This window comes from Toxorhynchites rutilus, chromosome 1 (assembly GCF_029784135.1).
Source record: "Toxorhynchites rutilus septentrionalis strain SRP chromosome 1, ASM2978413v1, whole genome shotgun sequence".
NCBI classification, from domain to species: Eukaryota; Metazoa; Arthropoda; class Insecta; order Diptera; family Culicidae; genus Toxorhynchites; species Toxorhynchites rutilus.
In genome coordinates this window covers 11,188,718-11,212,073 of record NC_073744.1, presented here as the reverse complement: position 1 = coordinate 11,212,073, position 23,356 = coordinate 11,188,718, and the positions used below count along the sequence as shown (strand labels likewise).

Here is a 23,356-nt window from a genome sequence, read left to right as displayed (position 1 = left end):
TCAATGAAAAAAAGATGGAAATTGCCAAAACTCCATACTTTCGCTTCAGTTGACAGTCGGAAAAGAATGCAAAAAAAATGTTTGTTTATCTGATTACGCAACATATCTGCCAAATGTCGTATTATTACAATAATCTAAATTCTAATCGGCGAAGTTGCATTTTCTCCAGCTTGGTGACAAAATTCCCTGATTTTCCCTGTCATTGTTTGAATTTCCTGATATTCCCTGACTTTCAAGGTTTTTCCAGGTAATCGACAACCTGGACTAAGCAACTAGATACGTTCATTAACGGATCGCTCCACAAACCAAATGGTCGAGGAATCTTAAATTCGGTTAGATCATGCCTCTGATACTTAAGTGAGGTAATTGTAGCTGGGTATTTCGCTCTTAAGTGAGGACCCCTATCTGGAAGGTCGAAAAATAACGAATTTTCGTGATTTTTTTTCGCATGTTACACCCAAACTAGCATTGCCAGAAAGCATTTCATTTTCAGCAGAAACCATGCCATTTCGTGTCTTGAAGCTTCAAACGAGCAAATAAAATCATCTGTCCCCAACGCTTAAAATGTTTGTATGTATGGAAGCAGACATCTCTTTCTTTTTTGACGTAGGACTACGTCTTTCATTTCTATACCGGGGTGTAAAATCAAAGTTTCGAAACCGAAAGCGTTACGCCGGAGATCGAGATTTTGAGCGTTAATAGCTCCTAAAAAACTGAACGAAATGGTATGATAAACACTTCATTCGAAAGATAAAATGTCTACGCGTTCTATACTTGTTACCTTTTGATCCAAAAACTTGTTTCAATAGTCTTAAAATTGCTTTCAAAACAGGCTATTGAAATCACCAATCGGTATATAAGCCAGCGCCGCTCGGAAATCCACTCAGTTCTAATTGAACAGCGATTGGAGCATGTAGTCGCTGTTGTGGTGAAGCTCTTCATTTATCATGAAAGCGCGGATGAACGGTGTCACCAAGAGCCTGTTTGTGCACCTTAGGCTAGAAGGGAATCCATCAGGAGGAGAGTGATGCCAAAAACGGTTCCCCGGGAAGATCTCGAAGTAGCCGCTACACACACACACATACATGCGCGGAATTCTTTCCGTTTGGATGCCATTCAGCATCGAGAAGGATCCGGAAAATAATCTACCAGTTCCTCTGGGAATTTAAAAATACATTCATGTGAAAGAGTTTATTTGAATGTTTTCTATTCATGTAACACTGTGACCAAATATTTTTCAATCAACTACAGGTGGTTATCGAGTTAGTATTAACCACTGGTGGGCTTCCAGTATCGAGGAAAATGTGGAAATATATAATCGTTACTGAAAATAATCTGCCAGTTCCTCTGGGAATTTAAAATTACATTCATGTGAAAGAGTTTATTTTAATGTTTTCTATCCATTAAATATCCATATAATACATTTGGGTTTGTGATTTGTCAATCAAGTACAGTTAGCAGGTTAGCTTCTGAAGATTATTCTTCAGAACAAGGTTTTTCGTATCCTATATTGGATGCATAAAACCTTGTGCCTCCAACGTAACGCTCTCGTTTTCGAAGTCTCCCACATATTTATTTATTCATTCATTCAGAATGGATTTAGATTCAACTTCAAACAAATGATCTCTAAATCAACGATAGTCCTACGCCACCCTTGCGGTTATACCATAGATATAACCCACTTCCTGTTTTTTCTTTCATGGGATTGCACCCAATGTACTGGAAAAAAGGTAATGAAGATGGTGGTTTTTCGAGCGACATAGCATGCGCTGCCATAACTATTTCTCAAATAGTGACGTCAGTCGTTGTGTTTATATTTGATTGCCTACATAAATCCATGTGATAATGCTATTTTCAGTATGTGTTTTATCAATGAAAAACATACGTTTCATTGAAGTTCCCGCTGATTATGAATATAATGTGACAACATTCAGTGGATATTTTTGAAATTACGTTGAAAAATACGAATAAAGAAGATATTTCAGCAAAACATTTTCACTCCCCCACGGCAATAGAAACGAACGAACTTTCATTAGTTTTACCATACTATATTGATATTATTATGGCTCTCAGTGTCAGTTTGTGTGATTTGGGAAAATAGTGTTCAATTAAGCAGCATTTCACCGGAAATGTTAATGGTTCCGAGGACTAACAATACAACTGCTCTCTGGACCTTTTTACCATATAAATAATGGAAATAAGTAACAATAGAATTGCCATCTGTTAAAAAACAAACCGTTGCAAGATTTCATGAGAAATTGAGCTCAAATCATCATGAAACCGTGAGTATTTTGACCATTGTTTTGTTTCTTTCATATACATTTAATAGAGAACGCAAATAATTACGACACGAAATTTTGCATGCGAATACAAGTATACTCCGCGTACTGCTTCACCTCGATAAGTACAAAACAAAAAGTCCAAACGACGTCAACGGGGATCGAACCAAGGCCGGGTGGAATGCAAAGCTCTTTTATACGATCGCGCTATCCACATAGCTAATGATGCTGTTGCGTAAATGCATGATGATATTACATTTCATTACAAAATGAAGTTGGAAAATATTTTCTAATAGTAAAAAGGAGCGCATAACGGAGATCTATATCTATCTCGGTCTGGGCCGTGTACATATGTGGCAAAGTAATGCGTGCTTATTTGCAACGTGTCTCTTGTTTCGCTCGCTCGTATTAATCTTATATTGGTGTACCATATACGAGGGCGGCGCTGTCTGAAAATTGGTACCTTTCTGGTGGTATCGGATCTAAAGCAACGAGGTGTCGCAGAACGAATTCCAATTAATATTTTGAAACTCATGTGTGTACAAAAAAAGCAATTAACAAAATACCTATATGATAAACGTTAGCGACATGGAACAAAAGAGATATGGAACAAAAAATAATACCAACAACATCGCTTTCTCCGCAGCCACAAAGAAATCATGATCATCGACTTTTATCGCAGTTGTGAAACCGTTATCTCATCCTCCCAAAACTCGCGATCCTTTGTTGACAAATGGGTTGATAATAATAGCCCGCGCAGAACCGGCGTCACAAAAATAGCATCCGTTGAGTGCTTTCGCTGTGGCCGTGTTTGCTGTCGAGTTTCGATGGGTAGCTTGTGTTACCTCCTCACAAGATCGACTTCACAGACGTTCGATTTGGGTTGAATAAACAAAAGGATTATTTTAGATTCGCATTTTGTTCTCTTATGTTTCTGATTGAAGTTTGCAATGTCAGCCACTCGCTCTCCTGAGGTTCATCTTGAAGGTTACTCACTTTAGTGAGCTAGGCGTCGCGTCGGTCCATGCACTTCAATGCCAAAATCGAGCGAATTGACGTCAAACAGAAGGGGACGGAATTGCTGAAATTTTTATCGCTTTGCTCACCTCACTCTGCCTCTCTCTTGCTCCGCGCAAGATTTTCGTAAGTGAACCATAAACATGAATGGGATTATGAGACTCTTATTTTTATGAACAAATTCCACCGAAAAAAAAAACACACAATATAACCGAAGAGACTTAAGCATTGAGATTTGCGTTGTAAATTTATATATAAATACATTTGCTGTGAGGCGAAATAAATATACAGAATGAGAGATAAGATCGATAAACTTTGTCAGGCATGTCATATTTCGGAAGCTGAAGGCCTATTTCAAGATTTTGTTAAAGATAGTGCAAAGTACCACACCAACAAATCGTGAATCATTGTTACAATCGTGAAATCGTATTTTTAAAGCCGCACTTAGGTTGAGTATATCAATGTACATTATTGTTCAATTTTGAACTGAACTGAACTAAGAAAACATCAAAATATTTCGCTCCCATATTCAGTATTGGACTATGCAGATCACTTCACTAAATCGAGAGATATTAGGCCATCGTCAAGCGTAACTTGAATAAGGCATATAAAAACTATTTTCGATCACCCATCAATATTCGAGATGAGAACGGCCGATGTCTTCTTGAAGGAAATATAGATTGTACTCAATTATATACAGACTCGATTATATATGATTCGATTATATACAATTTTAGACTCGGAGAAGGATCTTTTCCGGGTTTCAATATCGGGATCACTTTTGCCAACTTCCAACTCGAGGGGAAGTAGCCAAGGAATAGACATCTGTTGAAGACAGAGGTCATAATTTCATATAACTTGTTACTAAGATGTTTCAACTCAATATTAAATATACTATCGAAGCCGGGGACCTATTCTTCAACGAGCGTATAACCAAGATAACCTCTTCAGTCGAGATGATGTCATTCATTCTCTTGAGGTGCAGAATGGATATTGCCAATTGCCCTTACTGTATCATTCACCGAAGCCTCAAATAGACTTGTAATGTTCTGGCCAAGATTGTGTGAACTAGCGAAACGGTTGCCAATTGCATTAGCCTTTTCGGCAGGTGATATCAATCGTTCTGAATTGTCAGGTTGAAGAAGAGGAGGAATAGGATTAGACTTGGTCTTGAGAATTTTAGCGAGCCTCCAAAATGGCTTGGAGTTATTCGGAAGTTTACTAATATCTTTTGCGAATTTTTGACGTAGGATTACGTCTTTCGGGAACATATTGGGGTACAAATTGAAAATCGAAAATCGAGCACATCTTAAAAATTGTCCAATTTCAAACGCGTATTGCTCAGTCACTTCATGATGGATTGATGAAATTTTTGCGTCAATCGATTTCGGCACTCCATAACAATTTTTATATTGAATAAAATAATATATGTCATGAAACTAACTATCGAACAAGTGAAAAATCTCAACCCCTATCCTAACGGAAGTACCCACATCTGATTGGTCGAAATTGACGACACATGCGGCGGTTCCCTAACAGAGACATCTAAACCAAGCTGCCTGGGGGAAATCAGCATTGGAAATACATGAAAGTAGGGGTAGCTTTTGTTGTCACCGAAATGTGTTCCCTAACAGAGAAATCTAAACCAAGGTGCCCGGGAGAAATCGGCATTGCACATATATGCAAGTTGCGGGCAATTTTATGTTGCCTCACTGAGTGACACGATTAATTCTAGCAAATAAAATGTGAATTTGAAACTTTAATGTTGGTTGCTTCGTGAAATTTCATATCAATGACCGATCCGTGTAAGTGTAAAATTGTATATGGTGGCATTTGTGTTAAAAATTACTTGATATATGAAACGATTTACTTTAATTTTCCTAAATAGAAACCAAGTTGTGTTCCCACTCGAGAACTTGTCGTTCGGTTTAAAGTGTTTAAGCTGTAAAGTTGTGTTCATTTTCACCTAAGGACCATACCATACAGCGAGAAAAGTTGAAAAAGTAAAGAAATAATCGAAAAAATGATTTCCCATTTGCTCTACATATAGTATTAGGTGTTGTTAGTCCAATTTAAATTCGCATTGGGTTGAATAAACACTCAGAAAGTAAAAATTATAGAAGAAAATTACCTTTCCCATTTCAAATATGTTTTCGCTACATTGATGTAACATGTTTTTAATTGTTTTCGATATTGATAATTATCTTATATTACATTGATTTTGCGTTTTTGAGTTTTTTTTTCATTATTTCATCCATATATAACACAGGAGGCATCTCGTCTAGAGTCACAGAGGGCGGTTTTCATCATATATCATTCCACTTCGGCATCTTTTATCTGATACGCACCATCTAACGACTTATTATCATCCTTCTATCATCATCACTCGGTTGTAAACAGTGGTGGAGTGAACAATCAATATCCAACAACCAAACAAAACGGCCCTTTTCAGAACCACCAAATCATTATCAAAGAGTTTAATTCTTCAAACATATCCAAAATAAACAGATAAACAGCCTAACGGAATCCTACGTCTATGCGGTCGTGTCTCAGACACAACCCTCCTGTGACTTTTTGTTACGGAGATCAATCATGCTGGTCTGGATAACCTTGGTTAACAGATTATACTGTCGTTTCCTCTCTCGAATACCAGTACGTTGGTATTCGAATGATGAATCGTTTCTGGGATGTGGTTTTGACGAGCCTGAATAACTGCAGTTTGAATAGAGCTGACTGTTGCCTCGATATCTTCGGGAGATTCAAGAGGCTGATCGAGATCGATATTGTTGTCGATAAGCTGCTGGGATTCCACCCAATTCGCACGATGATAGTCCCGCCTACATTGTGGCCTCCTGACTACGACAAGCACTCCTAATTCAACCATCACTGAGAAGTGATCCGAACTCAATTCGTTGAAGGCAATAGGATCACCGATGTGGCGATCCACGTGGGTATTGAAGAAATCAATTATGGAATGTACTCCAGAACGAGAAATGCGAATGGGGGTTGCTGGACTTAGAATCCTGTAGTGCCCACACTGTAGATCATCATTTAGAGTCACTCAATTTTGATTTCTCCTTTGGTTTCCCCAGGACTGATGTCGAGCATTAATGTCCCCGCCGATAACGTATTTCCACTGCCTTCGTGTTAGCTTGATGATATCGTTTTTAAGAAGCAACGCCGAGCCATCTCTGATTGACGTCTGTTTGGGATAGTAGACCGCAATCACGATAATAGGCCCAATCGATGTTGTGATTTCCGCCCATATAGCTTCGATGATGTTGAGTTTCAGGCACGGTAAAAGTTGATATCTGATGTTATTTCTGGTGGCTAAGGCAACACCTCCTCCGCCAGAACCAGTACGATCCATTCTCAACAGATGATAATTCGGAACCCGAAGGTTCATATTCGGTTTAAGATGCGTCTCGGTAACGATAGCTACGTCGATGCTGTTTGTGACTAAGAAGTCAGTGAATTCGATGACCTTACTCTTGAGAGAGCAGGCATTCCAATTAATTAGCCTTAGAGATGACCGATCCATGGTTGTAGTAAAAATGTAGCATGACTTGCACTTGTTCCTGTTGGTTGCAACAGCTTCTAGCCTGTCGTTCTAGTTCTAGAAACAGGGTTGCAAGTTCTTGCATGTTATAAAGATCCTCACTAGAAGAAAAAGGAGGTGAAGGTGAACCTTACTATAGCTCGGTTGCTTCTTTCTTGGCTTTTCGCTAGAAGAGGCCGTTTGGTGGCGACCTGTAGGAAGTGGAAGAGGAGGAAGAACAGGAATCGTGCGAGAAACTATTGGAGTGAACTCTTTGTCAGTAAATTCTGGAACCTTCTTCCTATTCTGTGTTTAATCAGTAGCTCCGGATACGTTTAAAATCCGCATGTTTTGTACAGCTACGACTGGTGGCTTGGTGACTTCCGCCACAGTTAACGCACTTGCGAGGTTCTTCTTCTGGAAGGCTGCAAGTGCTTGTTAGATGGTCAGCAGCACACTTGCCACAACGAGTTTTCATGTGACAGTTTCTTGTTCCGTGTCCGAAACCAAGGCAATTCGAACATTGCGTTACATTCCGATGTTGAGGTTTGTATCGGTCCCATTGTACCGAGATGTTGAAGATCTCACTGATTTTTCTCAGGCGAGTTATGTTGGCTGATCCTTTCTTGAAGTGGATCAGGTACAAGACATTGGAATACCCATTGTCTGGTGTTTTATGCCGAGTCATCCTATATACAGGCAACGGATGAATATTGTATGATTGTTCCAGATCTTTTTTAATATCCTCCAACTCAATAGCAGGAAAACCTCGCAACACCACCTTAAATGGTTTTTCAGAAGGCGTATCGTGAGTGTAAAACTCATGATTTTTTATTCCAGGTATGAACCAATGATTTTGTATTGCTCCAGAGTGGGACTAGTAATTTTAATGCCGATGCTGCATATTTTAAAAACTGGCTGCAATTTCAGCGCCAGCAGTTCAGACCTCAAAGTTCCTACATCTCTCGATGTTGTAAAATAAGGTGGTACTTTCACTTTTGACGTAGGATTACGTCTTTCGGGAACATATTGGGGTACAAATTGAAAAATGAAAATCGATCGCATCGTGAAAAATGTCCAATTCCAAACGCTTGTTACTCATTCATTTCATGATGGATTGATGAGATTTTTGCATCAAACGATTACGGCACTCCATAACAATTTTTCACATTGAATAAAATAGTATATATTATATAACTAACTATCGAACAATTGAAAAAATTCAACCCCTATCCAAACAGTGATACCCAGTCCCCTACTACTAGTGGCAGCAGCAAGCATCACGAGCGGATCGTTTCAGGCACGCTCTCTCCGTCAGAAGTGCGAGAACGTTTTTTGGCATCGTGAAAGTGCAGCATCGAATCTGAGCGGCCAACAATTGAGCTGTGTCTCACATAAGTGGCAGTAGCAGCAGCAGCGGCGGTAAACATCGAGGCTGAACCTCAACAATCGAGCTGTGTCTCGCATCGGTCCACTACTGTTGGCAACAACAAATATCATGAGTAGAGAGTTTCAGGCATTCTCTATTTCTCTACTGCTGCTGCTGCTGCTGCTACTCAGTCAGATTTCTTATTCTTGTTGGACGCTCAGATCGATAAACATATGTGTTTCTAGTGTGCATTGCTGGTACTCCTGTTCACATCAACCAGTACAATTGGATGCGGTTATGGAGGTAAAGAAGACAAAGGACCCGGTTAAGGAATAGTGTATCGCAAGGTTCCACATGGCAACATCCAGTGTATCAAACCCGCTATCCGTTGTTTAGCTCACCGTGATGGTGTCAACGAAACCCTTGCAAACCGACGCACAGAAGCCGAAGATGCCAAAGCCAAGGAAAGCAGCAGCGACTCCGAAAAAACTACCGCTGCCAAAAAGTTAACAACTACTACATCCGACTGAAACCTCATTACATTAGCACGCAGCAGATTCCATACAACCCATTTAACCATTCCAGTTCTTTTCAGGACTTTCGATATTGCTTTGAAACGAAAGAGTTTAATTTATTGTTTTCCACTTATCATAAAAATGATATAAAACTACGATCAAAAATACTGTTTACTTTTACATTTTCTTTGATCATGTGCAACTAACAGGAAACTTATCACGTCAGAAACATACTTTCCATCAACCAACCTGACTGGATGCGGTAAGGGAGGCGAATGACATATGTATGCATATATATATATAGCGAAACGGCTCCGGTCATACACAGCACGTTTCAGACAAATGCCTCAAGGAATTTTCTAAAATAATATTTTGCCGATGCCTTTGCGCGAACTACACAGGCGAGTAGCACCATAATAGCAAATCAATTGTCGAAGTTCGTGATATGGGTGCGTTCATCGCTATTCGGTTCGGCGTCGGTTTAACCCTTTCATTACGGCAGTGTGCTCCGCCGAAGTGCTACCCCTGTACGAAGCACTGCGCCGAAAAGTATGCACATCGCGCTGGTGTGATCGAAGAGCAGTATGAATTTCATGTCGTCTAAAGACGACGCTCGTACACACAGCTCGTCGCGCGGATGTCGTCTATAGACGACGCTCGTAACGGATGGGATAACTACGCTTGGCAACATTGACATCTGACAATTTTCATATAAGATTTTTTCCCCGCATGTTAAAAGTGGTTTTTCATGTACATAAAAGCGCAGCGTAGTATGTCAACTGCTTCCCGGTTAGAAAATAAATGATCGTTAGAAAATAAATGAGCGACCCGTCCAATTTCAAACGCTTATTGCTCATTCATTTCATGATGAATTGATGAGATGTTTGTATCATACGTTGTCGGTACTCCATAATAATTTTTCACATTGAATAAAATAATATATATCATGTAACTAACAATCGAACAATTAAAAAATCTCAACCATTATCCAAACAGAAGACACCTAGGCCTGATTGATCGAAATTGACGTCATTTCTTTTTCGCGCCCGATTCGTTCGTTCACCGGCAAGCTGCATGACAATCGAGGAGGAGGCGCCTACTTCACACATACCAAATGATATAAAAGGATGGAGCGTTCGTGGATTTTATTCATTTTTACAACGGACGTGGAACGGACAACAGTGGAGAGCAGCAGCAGTAGACGCGGCTAATATATAGACGAGCATCGAAGCTGTGTGGTCAATAGGCTAGCTGTGCCTCACATCAAGCTTCTATGGCAGTATAAGCAGCGACAAACTACTACTACTCTACTAGTGGCAGCAGCAAGCATTGCGAGCGGAGCATTTCGGGCACGCTCTCTCCATCAGAAGTGCGAGCACACGCTTCTTGGAATCGTGAAAGTGCAACAGTGAACTTCAAGATGAGCATCGAATCTGAGCGGCCAACAATTGAGCTGTGTCTCATATCGAACTTTAGTGGCAGTAGCAGCAGCAGCGGCGGTAAACATCGAGGCCTAACATCAACAATCGAGCTGTGTCCCGCATCGGTCCAGTACTGATGGCAACAGCAAACATCATGAGCAGAAAGTTTCAGGCATGTTCTCTCTTTTTGCTGATGCTGCTGCTCAGTCAGATTTCTCATTTTGTTCGATGCTCAGATCGGTAAACATATATGTTTTTAGTGTTTTAAGTGTGGTCACATCAGATCAACATCAACCAACATGACTTCATGCGGCAAGGAAGGCAAAGGAAGCGTATCGCAAGGTTCTACATGACAATATCCAGTGTATCAAATTCGCTATTCGCCGTTTAGCTCGACGTGATGGTGTCAACGAAAACCACCAAAATAAAAACAGAAATAAGCAGCAGCGGCTCCGAAAAAGCTACCGCTGCCAAAAAACAACAGAAGTGAATTGTTGTTTTTGTTGCTCCATAAAGTTTTACGCGAGTAAATATGTCGGAATATATGTTCACGCAATATGAGCGCCAATCTCGTAAACGTGCATCGGAGCTGAAACAACTTTCTATCACTGATACCGAAAGCTCGATTGTAACACTGGTGAAATGAACAAAAAATACCCAACAACCAAATTAAACGGCCCTTTTCAGGGCCATCAGATCATTATCAAAGAGTTTAACAATATATTTTTTCGAACATCCAAAATCAGCATGCGACAGATAGCCTAACGTAATCCTACGTCAACTATGCGGTCGTGTCTCGGACACAACCTTCTGTGACTTTTTTCTCTACATTTACTTTCTCGGTAGTTGGTTCCTCCTCGGTATGGCTATCCAATAAAGCATAGCGGTTTCTTTCTAATCCGATCGATGCAGTTTGTTGGTGCCATGTGGTATGCCTGGATCGGTTGACCGGGTTTTCCTCATTATTGTAGTCCTCAAGGGCAGACAGGTGGTTGATGAATCGCAGGTAGACAATCTGAAAAGAGAAATAAATAGCTTTTTAAAAATCAGGTAATGAATAGAGTTCCAAACACGTCCGTCTCTGTCGACGGTCGGAGTGGAATGAGAAGTGGAGCGCATCGTGCTCGCCACTTTTATAGCGGATTGCTTTGTTGCGCATTTTCGATGGGCGTGGTTTCGGTTACTGCATTTTTGTTCGACACTCGGAGCGTCGGGCGCGAACAACCCTCGCATGCCAAAGTTGGCTTCATTTGTCAGATCAGTTATCTAGTTGTGTATAAATTTCTGGTTCATTTGTATGGCAGAAGCTTTCACCAATAGATTATTGTGTTTTCGATTCAATTAAATCCTAGATAAAATTTCAGTATAAAAAATATAGTAAAAATGGGTGAGTTATATCTATGACATAACCGCAAGGTTGACGTGGGACTAGCTAAGCTAGTAATCATTTGTTTATATTGATTAAATTTTTGATTGAATGAAACAATATATATTTGCTTTGTGAGTAAAAGATTGAACAAATGCCATGTGAGGTCAATTCATGCATGGTGATAGATTATGTTCTTCATTACAAGTAAATTACGTGATTGTCCTTTTACGTTTGCTATGATGCTTAGGACTTACAAAATATGTAAACGGAAGAGTTATCAAGCGATTATTATATTTTACATTTCCCTCTGAAGTTTGCATGTCTCAAGTGTACGTACTTCTGGAACCACGAATTTGCTTGATTTGATGAACTTCAGGCACTCATTTTCATGTTGGCATGTATGTTGAACGCATATTGTTTAATCAATAGGCGTTATCGCTGCAAACGGTTATCAACATTTTGCCTAATCATCAAATGGTATGCGTAGAGATTCAGTGAGCAGAAGATATGAAGGCATATCCCAATGCAATTTTGCATAACCGAGCCAAAGCGTTGTGTTCGTAGCTGCTCCTGTAATCCGTGTTAGGAAAATACTTTCCGGAGTGCAAAAAAAAACATGCGGGTGTAGGAGTACCCCCGGCTTGCATGAATCAACAACTTCAACTTCTACTTTTAATACTGAAGAGGCTTCAAACTTAAAAGTTCATTTGCCTCTAGTGTCTGCACGATTTCTCCAGGTAATTTAGTTTAGAAGACCGTGTTAGCGTAACATATTCCAGTCTGCACAAAGGCAAGCGAGTACAAATGCACTCGCAGTTTGCATTTATTTGCAAAGTCGATTTCCCCAGACACCTTGGTTTCTGTGTTACAAAAATGCCCTCGACTAGCATGAATTTGTAAGGTAAGGTAAGGTATTGTATTTTAGAGACTTTAAACTTTTGCAGTTCATTCGTCTCTAGCCTTGAGAAAGGCCCTTTGAAAACTCTACTCTACTCCAGCGCTACCACCTCCACCCTCTAGCCTGCATCGTTTTGATTGGCCCGATTTACGGTTTCCCTAACACAGCCATCAAAACCAAGCAGCCTTGGGGAAATCGGCATTGCAAATACATGAAAGTAGTGGGAATTTTGTTCTCATCGAAAAATGTTCCCTAACACAGACTTTAAAACCAAGCAGCGAAATCGGCATTGCAAACACACGATGTCACGGGTATTGCTTGTATTCAAGTTTTACCCACTAACGTTTTCTTCTTACCTTTTTATTTTCAGAAGCCGTTTTCCCGCCAAATTTGCGCTGCGTTGTGTTGTGCTGTGTTTGAGTGAGAAAAAGTGCTGCAAAAGTCTGTATTAAGACTCAGTGAATTTGAAATAAAAAGTCACAGGAGGGTTGTGTCTGAGACACGACCGCATAGACGTAGGATTCCGTTAGGCTGTTTATCTGTTTACTTTGGATATGTTTGAAGAATTAAACTCTTTGATAATGATTTGGTGGTTCTGAAAAGGGCCGTTTTGTTTGGTTGTTGGATATTGATTGTTCACTCCACCACTGTTTACAACCGAGTGATGATGATAGAAGGATGATAATAAGTCGTTAGATGGTGCGTATCAGATAAAAGATGCCGAAGTGGAATGATATATGATGAAAACCGCCCTCTGTGACTCTAGACGAGATGCCTCCTGTGTTATATATGGATGAAATAATGAAAAAAAAACTCAAAAACTCAAAATCAATGTAATATAAGATAATTATCAATATCGAAAACAATTAAAAACATGTTACATCAATGTAGCGAAAACATATTTGAAATGGGAAAGGTAATTTTCTTCTATAATTTTTACTTTCTGAGTGTTTATTCAACCCAATGCGAATTTAAATTGGACTAACAACACCTAATACTATATGTAAAGCAAATGGGAAATCATTTTTTTCGATTAGTTCTTTACTTTTTCAACTTTTCTCGCTGTATGGTATGGTCCTTAGGTGAAAATGAACACAACTTTACAGCTTAAACACTTTAAACCGAACGACAAGTTCTCGAGTGGGAACACACCTTGGTTTCTATTTAGGAAAATTAAAGTAAATCGTTTCATATATCAAGTAATTTTTAACACAAATGCCACCATATACAATTTTACACTTACACGGATCGGTCATTGATATGAAATTTCACGAAGCAACCAACATTAAAGTTTCAAATTCACATTTTATTTGCTAGAATTAATCGTGTCACTCAGTGAGGCAACATAAAATTGCCCGCAACTTGCATATATGTGCAATGCCGATTTCTCCCGGGCACCTTGGTTTAGATTTCTCTGTTAGGGAACACATTTCGGTGACAACAAAAGCTACCCCTACTTTCATGTATTTCCAATGCTGATTTCCCCCAGGCAGCTTGGTTTAGATGTCTCTGTTAGGGAACCGCCGCATGTGTCGTCAATTTCGACCAATCAGATGTGGGTACTTCCGTTAGGATAGGGGTTGAGATTTTTCACTTGTTCGATAGTTAGTTTCATGACATATATTATTTTATTCAATATAAAAATTGTTATGGAGTGCCGAAATCGATTGACGCAAAAATTTCATCAATCCATCATGAAGTGACTGAGCAATACGCGTTCGAAATTGGACAATTTTTAAGATGTGCTCGATTTTCGATTTTCAATTTGTACCCCAATATGTTCCCGAAAGACGTAATCCTACGTCAAAAGAAAGAATAGAAAAAGAAAATTATAAGCGAAGTTATAAGGAAACCAAAAGAAGAGAATATATTGGTGATCCAGTTTAGTGAGTGCCAGAGGGCCTCTTCGAAGGCATTTTTTTCATTTCGTGGTATTGAGGTGTTTCTACGGCGATAACCAGAGATCTCGTTTAATCACTGGTTGTTATCTTCAGGTACGCGGTAAGCGAAACCATTTTTTATATCTTATCTCATCAATAAATACCATATTAAAAACTCAGTGGGTCGATTAGTCGAAGTCTTATTGACAGTTTACAATAAGGTATGGTCCAGCGGGAATATTCCCAATTGCTGGAAAGACGGTCTGATAGTTTCACTTCCGAAACCAGACAAAAACCAACATCTTCTTGACAATTTCCGACCTATAACTCTTTTGAGTTGTGTCGGAAAAGTTCTAGAAAGGATAGTTAATCGACGCTTAAAGATCTTCTTAGAGTCTAATAAGCTACTAGATCCAAGACAGTTCGCTTTTCGTGCGGGAAAATGCACAGAAGATCACCTCGAAGAATTAGAGGCTATTGTACATGACGTTATCGAGAAAGATGTGGCCTCACTTGATCTTAGCAAGGCATTTGATAGAGCATGGAGGTACCCAGTATTGAGGAGTCTCTTCGACTGGGGGATCCGTGGAAGACTAGGTTTTTATATTAAAAGTTTCCTAGAAAATAGAACCTTTAGAACCATAGTCAACAACACAAAATCTTCACTAAAAATCCAAGAAAATGGAATTCCCCAGGACTCGGTTATATCACCAACCCTCTTCTTGGTCATTATGCAATCCCTTTTTGCAAAAATTCCTGATAATGTAAAAATCCTTGTTTATGCAGATGACAGTGTGCTAGTTTCAGTTAGCGTCGCTGCTTCAGCAACAAGGAAAAGACTTCAGAGAGCAATTGATTCCGTTCTAGACTGGGCCCAAAATCTTGGTTTCGAAATATCTCCGGAAAAATCTAAAGTTCTTCATATATGCAGTCCAAAAGCTCACTTCAAAATTTCCAACCCCAAAATTTTCGAAACCCAAATCCCCTCAGTCAAAACTCTTAAAATACTCGGAGTAACCTTTGACAAGAAACTTAGTTTCATGCCACATGCTCAGGTGATCAAAAAAGAAGCCCGAAACAGATTAAATTTATTGAAGGCAATTTCTGGCAACCTAGTTTCCGGACATAGGAAATCTCTTTTAAGGATAGTAAACGTTTGGTTAATTCCAAAAATTCTCTATGGAGTAAGCATCTTCAGCAGAGGTGGCGAAAAACCGCTTAAAACGATCGAACCGGTATATAATAAGGCAATAAAGATAGCCATCGGTGCCTTTGTTACAAGTCCCACTCTCGCTGTTATGGCGGAAAGTGGGCAGCTACCATTCGATCGGCTCGTTACGAAGATTGTAACCGATACAGCTATCCGTTACCTTTCAATTCCTGACCGCGACCATGATGTCCCATTAATATCTCGGGCAAAGGACCGATTCAAAGAACACACCAATCAGTAATCATAATCATAATCTTCCCGATATATGTGTACATTCGACGGTTATGGAAAGGAATTGGAATGTGAAACCGCCGACCGTCAACTTTGATTTACTCGAGGAAGTTCGTGCAGGAGATCTCCAATCAAAAGTAAAGGCATGTTTCAATCACCTCGTAGAAACAAAATTCCAGTTTGAACATCAAGTTTACACTGATGGTTCTGTAAGCACTGACGGTGTCGGTTGTGGAATTTTTGATAACCAATACACTGGTAGCTTCTCGCTTCCTCCTCAATGCACAATTTTTAGCGCAGAAGCTTTTTCGCTTCTAATCGCTACCCAAGAGTGCACACATGATTCTCTTCCTACTGTTGTATTTTCTGATTCCGCGAGCTGTCTCCAGGCTCTTCAAAAAGGTAAAAACCTTCACCTATGGATCATTGCAATAGAAGAAGCTGCTTCTGACAAAAATATTACCTTCTGCTGGGTTCCCGGTCATACCGGAATTCCTGGAAACACTGCCGCCGACAAATTAGCCGGTAGGGGCAGAACCCAAGAACCCCCTAATATACCCATTCCTCGCTCTGATGCGAAACTTTGGGTAAAACAACAGATCCGCCAAAGTTGGGACATAGCCTGGAGAAATAGCAGATCAACTTTTCTTCAAAGAATTAAAAACAACACTCTTCCATGGCATGACAGAAACAACAGTAAGGAAAGACTGCTTCTCACCCGTCTTCGAATCGGCCATACAAAGGTCACTCATACATATCTTTTTCAAAGAAATAAAGAAAAACCTCAATGCTCTTGCAACGAGGCTCCCATCTCTGTAAGTCACTTGCTACTGGATTGCCAACATACGAAGGATGCTAGAATTAGGAATAATATTGGACAGAACCTAAGGGACATATTAAGTAATGATGACACTCAGGAGAATAACTTAATTGAATTTTTGAAAGAAACAGAACTTTACAAGAAAATATAGAACATTTGGAACAAAAATAATAAAAATAGTAGAAAAGAAAATCGGAGACGAATGAATTGTTAGATTTAAAGTCTCCGTTTAAAGTTCCCACCGAAATGTGTTCCCTAATAGAGATTTCTAAACCAAGGTGCCTGGAGAAATCGGTATTTCAAATTCATGCAAGTCGGGGGTATTTTTGTTCCGACTGGAATGTGTTTCCCTAACACAGACTTCAAAACCGAGGTTTCTGGGGAAATCGGCTCTGCAAGTAAATGCAAACTGCGAGTACTTTTGTCCTCGCTTGCCTTTGTGCAGAGTGGAATATGTCTGTCCTAACATGATCTTCTAAACTTAGGAACCTGGGAAAATCGTGCAGCGAATGAACTTCCCAGTTTCAAGCAAACTCGAGATTCGAGAAGTATTTACACTTTTGGGATGTAAACTTCAGAGGGAAATGTAAAATAAAATAATCGTTTGATAATTTTTTTTTGTCTTTATTGGAAAGATTTTCAGCCTTAGGCTGGTTCATCAAACGTTTGATAATTCTTCCGTACATATATTTTGTTCTAGTCATCATACCAAAAGTAAAAGGTCCGTCATTAAATTTACTTGTAACGAAGAACAATCAATCACAATAAATGAATTGACTTTACATGGCATTTGTTCATTTTTTTCACTCACAGAGCAAATATATTGAACTCAATTGAATTTGGAAACTGTTTCATTCAATCAAGAATTTAATCAATACAAACGAATGATTGCTAAGCTAAGGTAGTTCCACGTCAACCTTGCGGTTATATCATAGATATAACCCACCCATTTTTTTGTCGGGTCTAATATGATCAATGATCACAATATCTAATGAAAGAGATTTGTTTTGTATAGTTTTTCGAACAACTTTTCCTTTGACGACAAACAAATCCAAGCTATCACTGAAGCTGCAGAAGGTTTCGAAGAAATGTAGTTTCTTTTAAAAAATTGTCAAAAACAGTCACAGAAGGTTGTGTCCGAGACACGACCGCATAGTTGACGTAGGATTACGTTAGGCTATCTGTCGCATGCTGATTTTGGATGTTTGAAAAAATATATTGTTAAACTCTTTGATAATGATCTGATGGCCCTGAAAAGGGCCGTTTGATTTGGTTGTTGGGTATTTTTTGTTCATTTCACCAGTGTTACAATCGAGCTTTCGGTATCAGTGATAGAAAGTTGTTTCAGCTCCGATGCACGTTTACGAGATTGGCGCTCATATTGCGTGAACATATATTCCGACATATTTACTCGCGTAAAACTTTATGGAGCAACAAAAACAACAATTCACTTCTGTTGTTTTTTGGCAGCGGTAGCTTTTTCGGAGCCGCTGCTGCTTATTTCTGTTTTTATTTTGGTGGTTTTCGTTGACACCATCACGTCGAGCTAAACGGCGAATAGCGAATTTGATACACTGGATATTGTCATGTAGAACCTTGCGATACGCTTCCTTTGCCTTCCTTGCCGCATGAAGTCATGTTGGTTGATGTTGATTTGATGTGACTACACTTAAAACACTAAAAACATATATGTTTACCGATCTGAGCGTCGAACAAAATGAGAAATCTGACTGAGCAGCAGCATCAGCAAAAAGAGAGAACATGCCTGAAACTTTCTGCTCATGATGTTTGCTGTTGCCATCAGTACTGGACCGATGCGGGACACAGCTCGATTGTTGATGTTAGGCCTCGATGTTTACCGCCGCTGCTGCTGCTACTGCCACTAAAGTTCGATATGAGACACAGCTCAATTGTTGGCCGCTCAGATTCGATGCTCATCTTGAAGTTCACTGTTGCATTTTCACGATTCCAAGAAGCGTGTGCTAGCACTTCTGATGGAGAGAGCGTGCCCGAAATGCTCCGCTCGCAATGCTTGCTGCTGCCACTAGTAGAGTAGTAGTAGTTTGTCGCTGCTTATACTGCCATAGAAGCTTGATGTGAGGCACAGCTAGCCTATTGACCACACAGCTTCGATGCTCGTCTATATATTAGCCGCGTCTACTGCTGCTGCTCTCCACTGTTGTCCGTTCCACGTCCGTTGTAAAAATGAATAAAATCCACGAACGCTCCATCCTTTTATATCATTTGGTATGTGTGAAGTAGGCGCCTCCTCCTCGATTGTCATGCAGCTTGCCGGTGAACGAACGAATCGGGCGCGAAAAAGAAATGACGTCAATTTCGATCAATCAGGTCTAGGTATCTTCTGTTTGGATAATGGTTGAGATTTTTTAATTGTTCGATTGTTAGTTACATGATATATATTATTTTATTCAATGTGAAAAAATATTATGGAGTGCCGACAACGTATGATACAAACATCTCATCAATCCATCATGAAATGAATGAGCAATAAGCGTTTGAAATTGGACGGGTCGCTCATTTATTTTCTAACGATCATTTATTTTCTAACCGGGAAGCAGTTGACATACTACGCTGCGCTTTTATGTACATGAAAAACCACTTTTAACATGCGGGGAAAAAATCTTATATGAAAATTGTCAGATGTCAATGTTGCCAAGCGTTGTTATCCCATCCGTTACGAGCGTCGTCTATAGACGACATCCGCGCGACGAGCTGTGTGTACGAGCGTCGTCTTTAGACGACATGAAATTCATACTGCTCTTCGATCACACCAGCGCGATGTGCATACTTTTCGGCGCAGTGCTTCGTACAGGGGTAGCACTTCGGCGGAGCACACTGCCGTAATGAAAGGGTTAAACCGACGTCGAACCGAATAGCGATGAACGCACCCATATCACGAACTTCGACAATTGATTTGCTATTATGGTGCTACTCGCCTGTGTAGTTCGCGCAAAGGCATCGGCAAAATATTATTTTAGAAAATTCCTTGAGGCATTTGTCTGAAACGTGCTGTGTATGACCGGAGCCGTTTCGCTATATATGTATATATGCATACATATGTCATTCGCCTCCCTTACCGCATCCAGTCAGGTTGGTTGATGGAAAGTATGTTTCTGACGTGATAAGTTTCCTGTTAGTTGCACATGATCAAAGAAAATGTAAAAGTAAACAGTATTTTTGATCGTAGTTTTATATCATTTTTATGATAAGTGGAAAACAATAAATTAAACTCTTTCGTTTCAAAGCAATATCGAAAGTCCTGAAAAGAACTGGAATGGTTAAATGGGTTGTATGGAATCTGCTGCGTGCTAATGTAATGAGGTTTCAGTCGGATGTAGTAGTTGTTAACTTTTTGGCAGCGGTAGTTTTTTCGGAGTCGCTGCTGCTTTCCTTGGCTTTGGCATCTTCGGCTTCTGTGCGTCGGTTTGCAAGGGTTTCGTTGACACCATCACGGTGAGCTAAACAACGGATAGCGGGTTTGATACACTGGATGTTGCCATGTGGAACCTTGCGATACACTATTCCTTAACCGGGTCCTTTGTCTTCTTTACCTCCATAACCGCATCCAATTGTACTGGTTGATGTGAACAGGAGTACCAGCAATGCACACTAGAAACACATATGTTTATCGATCTGAGCTTCCAACAAGAATAAGAAATCTGACTGAGTAGCAGCAGCAGCAGCAGCAGTAGAGAAATAGAGAATGCCTGAAACTCTCTACTCATGATATTTGTTGTTGCCAACAGTAGTGGACCGATGCGAGACACAGCTCGATTGTTGAGGTTCAGCCTCGATGTTTACCGCCGCTGCTGCTGCTACTGCCACTTATGTGAGACACAGCTCAATTGTTGGCCGCTCAGATTCGATGCTGCACTTTCATGATGCCAAGAAACGTGCTCGCACTTCTGACGGAGAGAGCGTGCCTGAAACGATCCGCTCGTGATGCTTGCTGCTGCCACTAGTAGTAGACCGGTTTCAACAACCGTTGCTACTGTTTGCCGCTGCTTATGCTGCCATAGAAGCTCGATGTGAGACACAGCTCGCATTTTGACCGCTCAACTTCTATGCTCGCCTATATATTAGCCGCTTTCACTGCTGCTGCTCTCCACTTGTTGTTGTCCGTTCCACGTCCGTTGTAAGAATGAATGAGATCCACGAATGCTCCTTGCTTTTATATCATTTGGTATGTGTGATGTAGGCGCCTCCTCCTCGATTGCCATGCAGCTTGCCGGTGAGAGAACGAATCGGGCGCGAAAAAGAAATGACGTCAATTTCGACCAATCAGGACTGGGTATCACTGTTTGGATAGGGGTTGAATTTTTTCAATTGTTCGATAGTTAGTTATATAATATATACTATTTTATTCAATGTGAAAAATTGTTATGGAGTGCCGTAATCGTTTGATGCAAAAATCTCATCAATCCATCATGAAATGAATGAGTAACAAGCGTTTGAAATTGGACATTTTTCACGATGCGATCGATTTTCATTTTTCAATTTGTACCCCAATATGTTCCCGAAAGACGTAATCCTACGTCAAAACGTCAATATGCCAAGCTTTCAAAAGTCATAAAAAATCAGATTTCATGATATTACGGCCAAATTTGGGATTTATTATCGAAATTTTACGAAAAATTACGAAACAGCTGAGGTAATTTCTCATTTTTGGCCTGATGGCCAGCGATTCCCCACGGTGCACGGATATCGCTGTTTAACAAGTACTATTCTGCCGTTCTACGCATAGTTGTCCCATGTTCCAAAATCAGCAACTGAGAAAAACGCAATCAAAGTTTTCAATCATATTTGTCTACCAGATGCTTCAAGCACTTCAAGCTTCAAGAAGTGCACCTGTGGCCGAGTGGTTAGCGTCTCACATTATCATGCCGTGTGTTCGGGTTCGATTCCCGTTCTGGCCGGGAGATTTTTCGTCAGAGAAATTTCTTCCGACTTGCACTGTGGTCACGCGTGTTCTAGAGCTTGCCCCTCGGAATACATTCAAGGCGGTGTTATTTGGCTTAAGAAATCTCAACTAAGTATTATTAAATGACGCTAGTTAATACATACGTTGAGACGGCAAAAGTTCCACAGGGAACGTTAACGCCATTCAAGAAGAAGATGCTTCAAGCATTTCTGTTTGGCAATACACCGGGTTTTTTTATAAACAGTAAACTATTATTTAATGGAATTTGGAAAGTTCTCCTCACTTGAATCAATCAGGCTTGATTACGATTTAAAAATACATGGTTGAACAACTATGCTTGGAATATCAACATGGCACAATTGAGCTTGATGTTGTTTTTTTTAAAAGCTGGGAACAGTTTTTCTGTGGTTTTCTGGAAGATTAGGCATGAAAACATCGTTTAATGAAAAAAAGTCTAATACCGAAGAAAATTTGCCACATAAATGACACTTCGAACTAAAAGGTGAAGATATGTTGCTAATGGTATTTTTAGAAAAGGTTAAACGTTTATTGAGCAGTTCCAAGAATCGGAAAGTGCCAATAAACATGTTTATTGCACACATTCAACGAATCGAAAAAGAAGCGTGAAAACGTCCTTCCACGCCACAAAATAACAGTAAACGTTTGTAACTTACAGTTTATCTTCCTTCGTCTCAATTTTCCCGTCTATTACTGTTGATCAATTATGTATGGTATCATCATTCCTTCCGAATCAATTTCGAATTCGCGAAGAAGAAAGATGAGACGAGTAACTACATTTGCTTCTGCTTAGATTTCCATTTTCGGAAGTCACAACGATATTTTCATCCTTCCGACTCATCCCAATTTTATAATCGTAATCCTCACTTTCCCCACTTTCAGTCACCCCCAGCTCAGCCGAGTAAACAAATGACAAACTGTATTACAAACTTGGCGAAAACTTTGTGCTATTTTAATTAGTTACACCATCTTTCCCTCTGTGCGCTCCGTCATCCGACTCATCGACTTGTTGGCCAAATCTGCACACCCACATTCAACTGGGCTGAAGTTGGCAATCAAGGATGGAATCACTGAAATTGAGAGTGATTATTTAGTCTATGAATCCCTGCACACTTAACTCGGGCCGTCTTGATTAAATTATCCAATCTGCCTCAACCTCAACGCAACGCAAGAATTAACTGTCTCCACTGTAACTTCTGTTTCTCCGCATCTCCCGGGGGGGAATCCATCGTGACATGTCCATATCGTACCATGGGAAGGCATTCTCAAAGCGAAACTTTTACTTTCCACCCACAAAACAACAACTTGACCGGCTCTGCTTCATCGTTTTTTTTTTCCTTCCCAGGCTCGCCTCCCCACTGCACCAGGGCGGTCTTCAGCTCGGCCCGTATCCGAAACGGCAGCATCGCACCGTCCCACTCAAAGCATTCGGGACTCTTCCCGTCGGCCATTTGCTACCAGTACGAATTCATCGGCGAGGGAGCCGAACGGATACAGGTAAATGAAATGGAGCACCTCCAGAGTCACAAGTCCCGACACACGTCAGACTAATCTTTTTTTTTTCTCCCCTAGATCATATTCTCCGAGTTTCGGTTGCCCTCCAAGCTGGAACCGAACGAATGCGGCGAGACAGATATCCTGATGGTAATTAGAACCCTTTCGCTGGTGTTCGTCCTTTTTTCTGACTGAAAAGTTTGACGAGAAGACTTGTCATAGGTCTGGAATTTTAAATGAATCTGGTTAGACACGCGAGCACGGTTTGCAGCCTTTGGCATTTAACGCCCGACTACATTCGCACGAATCCACAAAGTTGCTTGACTTGCAATAATTTTCCACCAAATTACGACGA

General features: G+C 40.2%; 1 protein-coding gene across 4 annotated transcripts in view; it reads left to right on the top strand.

Moving 5' to 3' along the window:
* LOC129766294 (cubilin) overlaps positions 1-23,356 on the top strand; it is a 174,907-nt gene that overhangs the window by 110,650 nt on the left and 40,901 nt on the right. For all 4 annotated transcript variants that reach the window (XR_008741459.1, XR_008741458.1, XR_008741457.1 and 1 more), the window contains exons 3-4: positions 22,853-23,004; positions 23,080-23,151. Coding sequence is in view for 1 of the 4 variants with exons in the window: in XM_055766820.1 (XP_055622795.1) it covers positions 22,853-23,004; positions 23,080-23,151 (224 nt within the window). In the remaining 3 variants the exon portion in view is untranslated. The remainder of the gene's footprint in view (positions 1-22,852; positions 23,005-23,079; positions 23,152-23,356) is intronic.